Raw genomic sequence first — 12,819 nt, forward strand, 5'->3', positions numbered from 1 at the left:
AATTATATTATTCCTAATCTAAAACGGGTCTTTTCCAGGGAGCGAAAACAATCTGAAAATGTCACAAAAGAATATCTGTTTGTAAACAGTAATTTCATCTGCAGAGAAAAACATTGCAAAGCAGATGCTACAGATGGTAGCGCTTCCTCTGGTCTGAAATCACAAGACATTTTCAGCATAAACATGAAAAGCATGTTTGCTGACTGCAGCACTTGGATTAGAGGCGGGGGGAAAAAGTGCAAACCATAGAAAACAAACAACACAAATGCACAGGCCCAGATTTGAAATATGCAAATGTATGACGTAACAGGAAAAACAAAAACAAGAATGGATAGAAATATAATAAAAGAGAGGCAGAGGAATGCTGGATAGCAGCTTGAATGAGAAAGCAGATGCTGATACCCAGTGTCTCTCTCTCTCTGTCTCCGGATGTTTTCTCTGGATGTTATTGCGCAGTGCTGTGACGCACCTGTTTTGATGGAGACTCAGATCTGTCAATTGAGAAGTGGGTGGATATCCCACGCCTTGCACTTTATGAATTCTGCGTCTCCTAGCAACTACGAGAACCCTTCAGAAATCCGTGTGCATCTCTCTCCCTGCGGAGGAGAGCCAGTGACGGAGTTCAGGATTGGTTTGCGGGTGCAGAAGTATGACTCGCAGTCCAAGGAACCCCAACTTGGAGCTTGAGTCTCCCCTCCCCCACCTTCACTATCCATGTTTCCATGGTAGCGGTAGGTCTCCTCACATGGCGCAGGTGGGCGGATCAGCGTGTGACACGGTTACACTTCCTGTGGGATAATTAGACTTCCTGTCTGAGGGATGGGAATCCCTCTTGCTCATTCTGGCATTATGAAAGCATCCTAAACATCAATCCACTCAACGTTTCCACATTTATCTTTTCATCCACAATCAGAATTTAAGATAAAAAAAGTCTTTGAAGATCTTCGCGGTTAGTTGGCTAAGATTCCCATAACAACATGCCATGACTTACATACCTGATTCATCTCACATTTTGTCTATGAGAATGACTATAAATCAATATGAATATAAAACTTTACAATGGGGTCCACTTTAATTCCCATTTAGGGATCCACCAATCATTTTTGTGAAAGAAATTAAAATAAAATGTTAAACAAAAATACAAAAAATAAATATGCATCATAAAGTATGCTAATACATAAAATAGAAATAATAAATAAATTATCATTAATACTATTAATATAAAAATATTAATAGATAGATAGATAGATAGATAGATAGATAGATAGATAGATAGATAGATAGATAGATAGATAGATAGATATAGATTGATTTAGATTTTTCTAAAAAAAAAAAATATATATATTTTAAAATATATTTTAATATTTTATTGATTTATTGCATTTACATAAAAATATAAAAAATTAAGAATGCATCATAAAGCATGTAAATCTATAAAATAAATAGATAATTTAAATAATAAAAAAATATAAATGATTAATTTTTTTACTGATTGACTACTTTATGACCAGTATTAGGGAAAGTTACTTTTAAAAGTCATGTTACGTTACTTCTCCATTACCTTTTCTCACCTGGGTTGAACTTGCTTGTTTGTTTTTTAATAACAGAAAAAAGTTCTTTTTTTGGCAAATGTAAAGGCAATTTCACACCAAAAGTTAAATAAATATGTCTGTACAGTAACTTTTTCAGCTGTGCTGCAATTCTGGATTGCAAAGGAATAGAAGACAGGAGAAGAAAATTTAACACTCTTACACTTATTTACACACAGAATTTAAAAAAAAAATAATAATTGAAACACAAATGTGATGCTTAGCTAAAGTCATTTTTGCTTTTTCAAATGGTTGAATTGGATCATCAAAGATCATCAACAAAAACACTGGATAATAAAGTGAAATTAAATACATAAAGTATATTTGTGTTATTTAACATATTTAATTATTGTAGGTTTGCGTAATAGAAATAAACTTTGCATTTTGAGGATAACTGAATTTGTTTTTGTTCAAGTGAGATGAGTATGCTCACATTTAATCTAGAACAATACAATATCCATCATGTTCACACAGCGCACACAACGCCTCTGCACTTGCACCTGATTTCTCTCAACATGGAGACAGGAGATAAGTCAGTCAATAAATGAGAAAACTAAAACTAATTTGAAAAAGTAACTTTACTAGTTACTTGAAAAAAGTAATCTGATTACATAACTCGTGTTACTTGTAATTACCCCAAACATGATTGATACAATTATTTCTTTTAAAAATTCTTTATCCACTAAGGAGTCTGAGGCAGCATAGTAAAAAAAGGACATGTGATACTGTGTGTACCTGAGAAAAGCCCAGATTTCTGCAGCCGTTGCAGGGAGTGAGCGCCTCCCACAGGCCTGATGGTCCGCAGCTCTTTTCCTCCTCTTCCATCGCCGGGGGCAACGGGGGTGTGGGACGCTACAGCCAGGGGGAGAGATACATACAGTTACATACAGTACACACAGGATCTCAGCTCATGCCAACATAACATGCCGGATATATGCTGTTGCCTTTGTGGTGGATTTTTAATAAATAAGATAAATTTTAGAACTAACCATTATAAAAATCTGACTTTAACCTGCACTCTCAGAAAAAAAGGTACAAAAGCTGTCACTCACTTTTGTACATATTAGTTCCAAAAGTGTACATATTAGTACCTAAATGGTACATTTTAGAACCTTTTTGAAGGGTACTGTCCCAGTGACAGCTTTTGTACCTTTTTTTTTGAGAGTGTGTGTTAAACTTTTACCTGACTTCCCCTTCTAGGTCTCACAATAGGTCTAGGTCTTACTAACCTTTTGACAAAGGTTGAACACAATGTCACCAAAACGTTCTGTTCTCTGCCTGTATTATGTATTATATTGAGTAATCAACTGAACTGTTAACCCTTTACAATGTTTTTTTGATGATTTTACTTATGCCAGTAACAGAGGGTAAAGAAGGGAGGGGCTTGCTTTACCAATTGAACCAATCATATTGATAGAAGGTGACATGTTAGTAACACTGATCTTATTTTGATGTGTCTGTCTTTATCCTATAAAACCTGATGTATTCTTCAGCTTGGGTGAGATTCTCTGAGAATTGCTCGAGTACTCTCCCGGCCGTGATTAAAGAATTTAAAGGACATTTGCTGAAGTCTGTCTGTTAATTTCTGCTGCGCAGCAGGTGAGTTAGTTTAGAGATATATATATATATTAATACTACATATTAAATGTTGATTGGAGACGTTAGGGAAAGTCGATTGGAGACGACCCAGGGAACGTCGATTGGAGACAACCCAGGTAGACTATATATTAAACGTCGATTGGAGACATTAGGGAACGTCGATTGGAGACGACCATGGTAGACTATATATTAAACGTCGATTGGAGACATTAGGGAACGTCGATTGGAGACGACCCAGGTTGACTTAGAGTAGGAGCGAGATAGGGAAAAATCTACCACACCTTATACCTAAATGAGCCAATAAGCATTTTGTTAGAGGATTCAGTCTATATTTGCCCTTTTGGAGCCAAATAAGCTAAATTTTGAATCAACTTTTGTTAGATTTTATTGATGATTCGTTACTGAAACAATCTTGACAAAATGTTTTGGACATTCCTCATTCAGGTAGATAGGAACGGTTATGTACAGACACTTGAACCAACTTGTTCACTCACAAAAAAAACACTGTGTGTTCTCTGCGAGCGAACTCAAAAGTTTCTTGGGGAAAGCAAAACATTTGCGAAAGAATGAAAAAGCATTGACAAATAATTTCTCCTTTTTTCTTCACCATGTCCCTTTGGGAGCTCCGTAGTTCTGTACAAATGTGAACTGACTTACTTTGATAGGACTTCTGATAAGTGTCTTTCTTGCTTTGCTTTTCTGTGACTTTTAGACAGTTTTTTCTGTGACTTTTAGACTTTATAAAACATGACTCATGATTTAAACATGTGACAATCATAGTCTGACTCTCAATGACCCATTTTGTCTGATTCTTTTCCTAAGGTTTTTGTAACTCCAGAACTCATGTAGAAACACATTCCTAGTCATGTTGAGCCACAAAACTAAAATATATAAGTATCATACACATAAATTTGTATACGATACTAGTATGTGAAACAATGATCATGTGCTTCAAATATTTGCTTTTCTGTAGCTCAGTTCATGGGTTAGATTCCCGGGACAAGTAAGAACTAAAAAAAGGGTAAAGTGTACCTTGAAAGCAATGTAAGTTGCACTGGATAAAAGAAACTGCCAAATGCATAAATGTAAATGTAAATATGCAAGGGAAAAATAGCTGAATAATTCCTTTGACATAAGCAAAACATCTAATTTTTAATTAGATAAAGATAAATAAGATAAATTATATAGTAGTAAATTAAATTAGATAAATAAGCTGTTTTAAATAAAAAATATTGTTTGCTGACTGCATGTATAGCCAGTAAATGTACCCACAACCCTTTTGCAGATGCTGCAAACAACTCTAAACCCTTCAGTCAAGTCTTGGGAGTTTTTGACATGTGACTGGAATTGATCGGAAGAGTGTTTGTGTGTGTGCGTGTCTTTACTTGTTTATCTGGGCTCTGCAGACTTTGACTGATTGACCCGACACAAACACGTTTAATTGTATCGATCAAACAAACGCAGCGGAGTGTACCGTGATCCAGTGGTCACTGTGACAGATCTTCAGCAAATAACCATTACATAACGTTCTTGCACACTTTCCTAATGCACAGTTTATCTGTCTCTTACATAAAATAAAATTCACTCCCTCAGCCAGCAGTGTGATGAAGCAACATCAAAAATAAGATTCTGTTTGTGTTAAATAACGTCAGTGATTAAATCTGGGGCTGTTTAGAGCTATAAATATATATTTATGAGATTATATAAATTGAAGGGATACCCAGCACTGCACCCAGTGTTTAGTTCTGAGTTCCCTCTGCTGGCTAGAGTTAGATACTGCATCAACAGTGAAAATCTCATTAGAATCTCTTGAATATTGATATTGATCAATTTACGTGACCGATTTCATTTTCTTGGAAAACAGAAATATTTTTTAGATTTTAGAGGGATGTATTCAGATTAAACGTTTCTAATCATTGTGTAAAACGTGTTCAAAAACCACCAAAAAGCCATGAACTGGACTGTATTTTCTTCGCAAGCACACCTTGTTTATTCGAGTGAGAGTGCCGTTGCGTTCCTCGTCAGACAGCCGCCCACTGCCGAAGCTCTCCATGGACTGAGAGTGAGAAGAGATGGTCTGACAAAGCTCCTCAAAGGAGCAATCCTTATCACGGCAGATCTTTATTTCATTCAGCAACTTGGATAACTCCCCTGTTACTGCATCATCTACAAACGGAAGGAGAAAGAGGGAGAGAGAATTATTATTTCTTAGTTAAATATATATATATTTTTTTTACTATAAATTTTTACAATTATATATATATATATATATATATATATATATATATATAGCAATTTTACTTTATTTCATATGTATATTATTTTACTTTCTACTAATATATCATTGTATTTATTACTATTACTTACAAATACTGTGCACAATAGTGCAAACATTTCAGCAATAAAAAGTACAGAGGTAACACTTTACAATAAGGTTAATTTATTAAACATTAGTTAATGTATTAACTAACATGAACTAACCATGAGCAATACATTTGTTACTGTTTTTGTTCATCTTTGTTAACGTTAATAATAAAAAATACAGCTGTTCATTGTTTATGTTAGTACACAGTGCATTAACTAATGCTAACAAGATTTTAATAAAGTATTAGTAAATGTTGAAATTAACATTAACAAAGATTAACAAATGCTGTATAAGTGCAGTTCATTATTAGTTAATGTTAACTAATGTAGTTAACTACTGTTAACTAATGAACCTTATTGTAGAGTGCTACCAGTAGTTCTATCACGTCAAATTAGCACAATGTAATAAAATACATTTTAAATTGTTTGCATTTATGGAATGTATCATGCTACCAAAAGCACATCTAATTGCTCTGTAGGGGCTTTTAAATAAATGTTTACTTAGAGAGCATTCATCGCGAGAGCCGACCTATTTATTTTTATTCTCTTTTCTGTTTTTCAATATTTAATCTGGGTCAAATGCTTGTTTTCTGGCACCGACTCAGTGTGCTGATGTGTGCTAACAGTCATTTTGTGGTTGGCAGACTCTCAGATTTACCTGTTATCCTTACCAAAATGCTACTCCAGCTGGAACGAAAGACGCACATCCAGCAGTAATTTAGAGCACAAAAGGGAACGAGTGAGACTGCGCTGCAACAACTGACCACTAGGGGCGCTGCTGACTGCACTTTTGTCATCATGAACATCCACTACTCAAAACATATATTCATTTATGTCACTGTTTGTTCCTGTTATGAAAATACTAAGCAAAATAAGATTATTCTTCATTAAAAACAATGTTTAAGTGATTTAGGCGTTCAAACATAGGATTAAACAGTAAAATATTTGCTAGGGAAAAAAACAAAGCAGCAGACAATGTGCTGTAATGCTATCCCTTGACCACTGGGTGTCGCACTGCACACTAAAATACATGAAAGTGACGGCAGTCATGATGAGCGGTAAGCATTTGGATGAGTCTGTCTACTTTTAAACTTTTAAGTGTTAAAATAGTGTATGGTGGTTTTGATTGAATGTATTAAGAACATTGCAGTTTTCACTGATCTGACAATCATACATACTTTTATGCCTCAGAGACGGGGAGGGCACAGGTGAGGGTACTGATGTGCGTGGCGTTGGTATTGGGCGCTGCCGTGCTAAATCTTCATGGAAATTCCCTCTGTCACAATCTGACATCATATAATCTAGAGAGACAGAGATAAATTAATTTATAGTGCACAGATAAACACAACCACAAAAGTACATTGACATGTGCAAGGTTGCTCAGTTTTAGGACAGCATTAAGGGATACAGATGAGGGGTTGAAATGTCAAAACAGGCTAAACCGAAATCATTCTCTTGTTCTTTGGGGAAAAAAAAAACACCTTAGGTTGGTGAAAACCAAAATGTGCTGCTGTAATTGCAGCTCTAAACAACTATAGGCTACACAAGCCACATGATAACCATGAAAACAACAATAGTTTCAGACTCCCGTCAAAGACTGTAGATTATAAAACCACAGCAAGCGTGAGTTTGAGATTCCTTCACTCCGGGGAATCGGGTTCATTGACCACACAGAGACAGGGAGGAGAACTTTAATGTTGCCTCTGTCCTATATAGGATGAAGGGTGATTTAGACTTCACATGTGTCTAAAGAAGACATTTTCGAGCAGTAACAGTCCTAAACTCCCAGTTTCACAACCCTCAGAAATGTATAACGCTGGGAATAAAGTGGATGGAAACAACAAGAGAGCTAAAATGAATTTAATTTAAAAACCAGATAACCACATCTTATTATTTTACGAGGGTGTGTTTTTGAAAGCAGAGATGGAACATTGGGTTCAAACACCCAACGTCTTTTGTGCTGTATGATAAACTCGGCTGGAAAGAATGAGTTTAGTTGGATCAGTACATGAAGGAAGATGGAATCAGACTTCAGAATCATCCAAGGTATTATAATACTAAAAATGGCCTAAAGTCGTAATAATATGTGTATAACAAATTAATAAACATGTAATAACTCCAAGATCTCATACATACCTCAACAAAGTGAGTAAGGACTCAGTATTGGTGGTATTTGTGGTTGGCGTTTTGGCATAAAATATTTCAAGGAACAAGGATTTCTCACACGTACTAAACAACCATTGTTCTCAATCTAACACAAACTTCCTGAAACTAACTTTTATCAATCTGCAAGCATCCGCCTTCTGATCTCCACCAGGAACGCGCTCCCTCATTAGCTTGTGCACGTGTGTGTGTGAGTGTGCTTGTGTGTTTAATGGCTTTTTTTGCTTTAAAAAAGTTTTAATGCGTGTGCGAGTAAGTCTGGCAAATGCTTTACCTTGTATGAGAGAAGCAATTTGTTGTGATTTCTGAGACGGATGTTCTCTCAGTACGTCTAGAGCAGTTCTTCCCTGGCAATCTCTGATGTTGGCATCAATCCCTGAAAAAAAAATTAATAAAGAAGAAGAAAAAAGGTTAATTTTTATCTTTTTTTCCCCGTTTATTTAAAAAAAATAGTTTTAGTGTATTACTTTATTTAGTTTATATTTTAATGTTTTTTTTATTTTATTTTTATTCCTGATAAAGCAACACCACAAAACTGTTCCATCTGCCTATAATGGCACAACACTTAATTTGAAAATACAACAAGTGAACTGTGGTTAGCTATTTTATATGTCAATTAGATGGCTGCGTCTTGTTTAATTAAGAGGTGCTTTTTGTGACACAGTGAACATGATCCAAAGTGATGAAAATTAATTTTATTGAGAATTCATTTGACTTTTTGCACATTTAAAGTTTCAGTTTAATTTTCAAACAGTTTAGTTTTTGTTTTAACAAAAAAATTCATATAAATTAGATATTATTATTATAATTTTTTTTTTTTTATGGAAATGACACAATAGAAAAATCCGGACTTCTTCCCATAAATCCATAAAAAAACACAAAACAAACAATTTTCCCAAAATAAAACTTTCCATGACAATAAAACTATGACAGAGTGATTACACCGCCCTTTCCATATACAACAAGTTCTGCAATCTCCAGTTCCTGTTACACAGCTGGCCAAATGACAGGGAAGCTGTTAGGTCACAGGTCACACAAGTAGTTTAAACAAACCATGGCCGTGCAACATCCCCATCCCAACCCCACACACATGCACTTCCCCAAGACATACCTGAGTCAAGCAGTAGCTGAACTACATCCATCTTTCCGAAGAGAGCAGCTTCATGGAGAGCGCTTCCTTTCTCTGTCTAGGGATAGAAAGATTTGAAGTCAATATTTTAAGCCTAAATGCCTCGCATAAAGAAGTAAACGGCAGTAATACACTATGGCGTCATTACTACTTGCAGTCTATCAGCTGTCTACTGGGGCGACTGGCGGGGTATTTTATATCACGCTCACTGTGAAGTCCTTAACTACACCCAATTTAGCTCTGGAAACATTTATTCAGTGTACTACAATTAACTACAATGGCGCTGTGAATTTATGAGGCTGACTGACGGGAGCTTGAGAGGGAAAGAAACGGGCAAATTAGACCGAACGGCAGTCGAGACAGATTACGAGAGCTTCTTGCACTGGTGAGTGTGGTCATTTTAATAGGCCAACGGGAGACCGAACACGATACCAATTCAAATCGTCCCTCTCCGGCCTTCATTAGTACAGAGGCATCTGTACAACTCAAGTGCTTGCTCTTCTCCCTGTATTCCCTCAATGGATGTGATGATGCAATACACATTAAACAAGAACTACAGGGACTCACTGTAATACTTAATCCTGCACCTCATATTGCTGCAAAATCAGCACTGACCTTCTGCAAGGCAGTCTGAGAGAGCCAAAACTACCTCTGTGCAAAATTTTGAGAAAGTTTTAGGCACTGTTTTTGTCTAGCAATAGCATTAATGGCATTTATCCTTTTTTTTCTTAATAGTCCTGATAGATCATGTTAAGTTTAAGTCTTTGTAACAATACCAACAGGGCATTCTTACCATCCGTATGTGCTTTAAAAAAAATAATGTACATGTCTAATGAACGTCTTTGGCCGCTGTACAGTTTCTATGTTTCTTGCAATAAGATTGTGGGTTCTGGGATGTTAGGAATGCTAAAAATCTGATTTGGTGTAAAGCCAAGTTTCTGGGTCAATTTCAAATCAAGTGAGAGCGCTACAAATTTCTGAACTGGAATCGCTTTTGGGATGGTCTCATTGGTCAACAGATGTCTACGTCACAGAGTCTTGCAGCAAACAAAAAAAAGAAAAGAAATTTTTCGCTTTCATACCCATTTCAATTTTTATATATAGGATCTAGGAATGTATCATCCCCATTTAAATCAATTGAGTATTATTTTCTGATATGCACCCTAAGGGACGTTCACATACAGTAGAATATGTTATAACATTACACTGCACTCTTCGCTATAGTTTTTCACTCGTGTTTTGTGTCTTTTGCAGCGTTCTAAAAATGTGCCGCAAGTTAAAAGAAGTTCAACTTTAAAAAAACGCATCTTGTGACATTGTGTTTTTTCTATTCCAACACCCTGTGTCTTGTGTTTTTTAATGCAAAAACAAGTTCAGTGTAAATGGAAGAAGCTTGTGTCTCAAGACCCCTGAGTTTTGTTCCATTCAGTCGGGCCGGTCGTACTGTTCTTGATCACAAGAACGCATCCTGTGAACGCCCACTAGTCTGCTGAAAGTTCTTAGAAAGAAAATGAGGCAAACACACACATGAGGTTACATTAAAAGAAGACTATAAATGTAGTGCTGGTACAATGTCGGAAGAAATGTGGAAAAATGTTGTACCTTTAGTATTGTGAGTCCTTGGGTACAAATATTGCATTCTTTAGATGTAGATAGGCACAAAAGTATGTGTTTGAGGGTACTGCCCCAGTGACAATTTAATGGTACAAATTTTTAGACAGCATACTATCAAGCTTAAACCCAGTAATTCTGAGGATACAAACATAAAGCTTACATAAAGTTTCGCCTTTAAAACATACAGAGCTCACATCCACTGTTACTACTTACTCAGAGAAAACCCACAAAATAGTTGCAGATAAGACATTCATCCTTGAACCTGAGGTTAAAGTCCAGACCAGATCACTGAATAGTCCAGAACGACTAAAAAATTGTGAATGAGGCTTAATCCTGAATGAGTATGGTAAATACTGCAGAGCGCACTGTTCTTCTGAAAGTTTAAACTCAGAATTCTGTGCTGTTCGGGATGAGCAGCGAGTGCACCCACAACGGGACAGGAAGTCCCCCCCCTCCTCTGAATGAGGACCACTTCCTGTCCTGTTTCCCATGGCGATTAGCTATTGATGTCACCAGGAGGAGGAAATCGATTCACTCTCACTGTGCTTCCAGGAATTGAGAAGCAGTGAAAAGATTGCCTTCATCTCTCTTCCTCACTGTTCTCCTTCAGCTGAATGTTCTTGCAAGTTACGCACTGACACGGTGTCTTTCTCAGAGGAAAGAAGATGGAAGACTAGAGAGAAATGCATCATAAAAGATTCACTTTCACATTCCATGTTAACCTGGAAATACGTTTTGTTATATTTTTGTTGTGTTTTTCAAATATACATTTCATTTGTCCAAAATTCAGCTTATCATAAATGCGTATTAAGCATCAAACATCAGTTCTCATTCACAGTGGACAGACAAATTGTAACTAGCACTCTTTGTTGCACCTTACAGTGTTAAAATATGAATGTTCAAAAAATACTGTATTTTTCATTGAGACAGGAGACAGAGAGGGACAGAGGAAGGGGAATCCATGCTTTCTGAGATCAAAGCTTCCTCTGATCATCCTCTCACACACACGCAGAACCCTTCAAACACAGACAATTCAGCAGCTTTCCGTCACACACACACACACACACACACACACACACAAAATCACAAAATGCAGTTAAAATACAAACAGTGTTGTAGTTTAACAACCACATATCTAAAAAGAACAGAGACAAAACCTTTATTTTAATAAACCTTTCATACACATAATTATTTTTTTCATACTAACAATGATACATTTACTATTCTCTGTCTAATCCTAAATTGTTTTCAAAGGAATTCACCCTAAGGAATTTATTTTTCCTTTTACATTTTAGTAATGAATTGTTTTTACAATTGAGGGCATTCCCAGATGTCCTCAAATATTCCCAAAGGGAAGGTTTGTACGATTTAGGGTCACTTCTTGGTACAAAATTTGTCCCTGAAGTATAACATAAGTAAACACACACCAGGGAAGCCTGAGGAAACCCTGTATTGAGAACAGAGTGTTCCTCTACTGCGTTTCACTTACTCTCACAGCTAGATGAATTATTCATTCATTTGAGCCCTTAAACCATTCACACACTCTCTCTCTCTCACAAATGAGCATGAAAAATACAAAGTTATGTTATAAAACTCTAGATGGCGCAGGCTCATAAGTCCTTAACCCAATCTAATTGCAATTACATCATTATCTATAGGGCACAGCTAAGATTGGTAGCCAATGAGCGAGCTGCTCAACATTTCAATTCTTGCCTATTGTTTGCTGTAGCAGTTTGCAGTGCGCTTTCAGAAACCCTCCCCCAGCTCCACCTGTAATAGATCTGCTAAAAGGGTGATTCATGTATGCTATTTTGTACAGCAGCAGCATTTCTTGCTTGCTCATAGCAGCATGTATTGGCAGTAGCAAGTTCTGTCCTCGCTCTGCAACAATAACAGCAGCAGCGTAGCCGATCTATTCCGCTAAGACCAAACACATTAAAGGACAAGTTCGGTATTTTACACTTAAAGCCCTGTTTTCAGATCGTTTCTGATGAAATACAATTGTTAAGATTGAAATTTGGACAAATGCTTTTCGGTTTTTGTGGTAGCACCCCCCCACCTACACAATGGTTGCATAGGTGCACTGGAACAATCCTTCCTAAAACGCATTAAACTTTCGTTTACAAAGACGTGAAACTCACCGAGTGGTCAGGGGTGTTCACTGATATGCTCACACGAAAATCGCTGCAAAAGATGCTTTCCAACAGGTTTTATCGTAGACTTGTATTGGATGTGCTGTGAGGTACGGTATTACTCCGCCGCCGGAAACTGGACTGGAGTGTCTATTATTCAAGCTCTCAACGGAAGAATGTACGGGTGTGAGGCGTTTGGAAAAATAGGTCCACAGTTTTACAACGAATG

General features: G+C 36.6%; 1 protein-coding gene across 4 annotated transcripts in view; it reads right to left on the reverse strand.

The window, feature by feature from the left end:
* anks1b (ankyrin repeat and sterile alpha motif domain containing 1B) overlaps positions 1 to 12,819 on the reverse strand; it is a 162,887-nt gene that overhangs the window by 101,077 nt on the left and 48,991 nt on the right. For 2 of the 4 annotated variants that reach the window (XM_081362771.1, XM_081362772.1), the window contains exons 5-9: positions 8,827 to 8,902; positions 7,990 to 8,091; positions 6,731 to 6,853; positions 5,173 to 5,354; positions 2,325 to 2,441 (exon numbers count right to left, since the gene is read on the reverse strand). In XM_081362771.1, coding sequence (XP_081218897.1) covers positions 2,325 to 2,441; positions 5,173 to 5,354; positions 6,731 to 6,853; positions 7,990 to 8,091; positions 8,827 to 8,902 — 600 coding nt within the window. Of the gene's footprint in view, positions 1 to 2,324; positions 2,442 to 5,172; positions 5,355 to 6,730; positions 6,854 to 7,989; positions 8,092 to 8,826; positions 8,903 to 10,671; positions 10,856 to 12,819 lie in introns of those variants that run through there. The other 2 variants (XM_081362774.1, XM_081362773.1) reach the window with 2 other exon arrangements.

The sequence above is a fragment of the Scardinius erythrophthalmus genome, assembly GCF_964197995.2.
Source record: "Scardinius erythrophthalmus genome assembly, chromosome: 4".
In the NCBI taxonomy this organism is placed as follows: Eukaryota; Metazoa; Chordata; class Actinopteri; order Cypriniformes; family Leuciscidae; genus Scardinius; species Scardinius erythrophthalmus.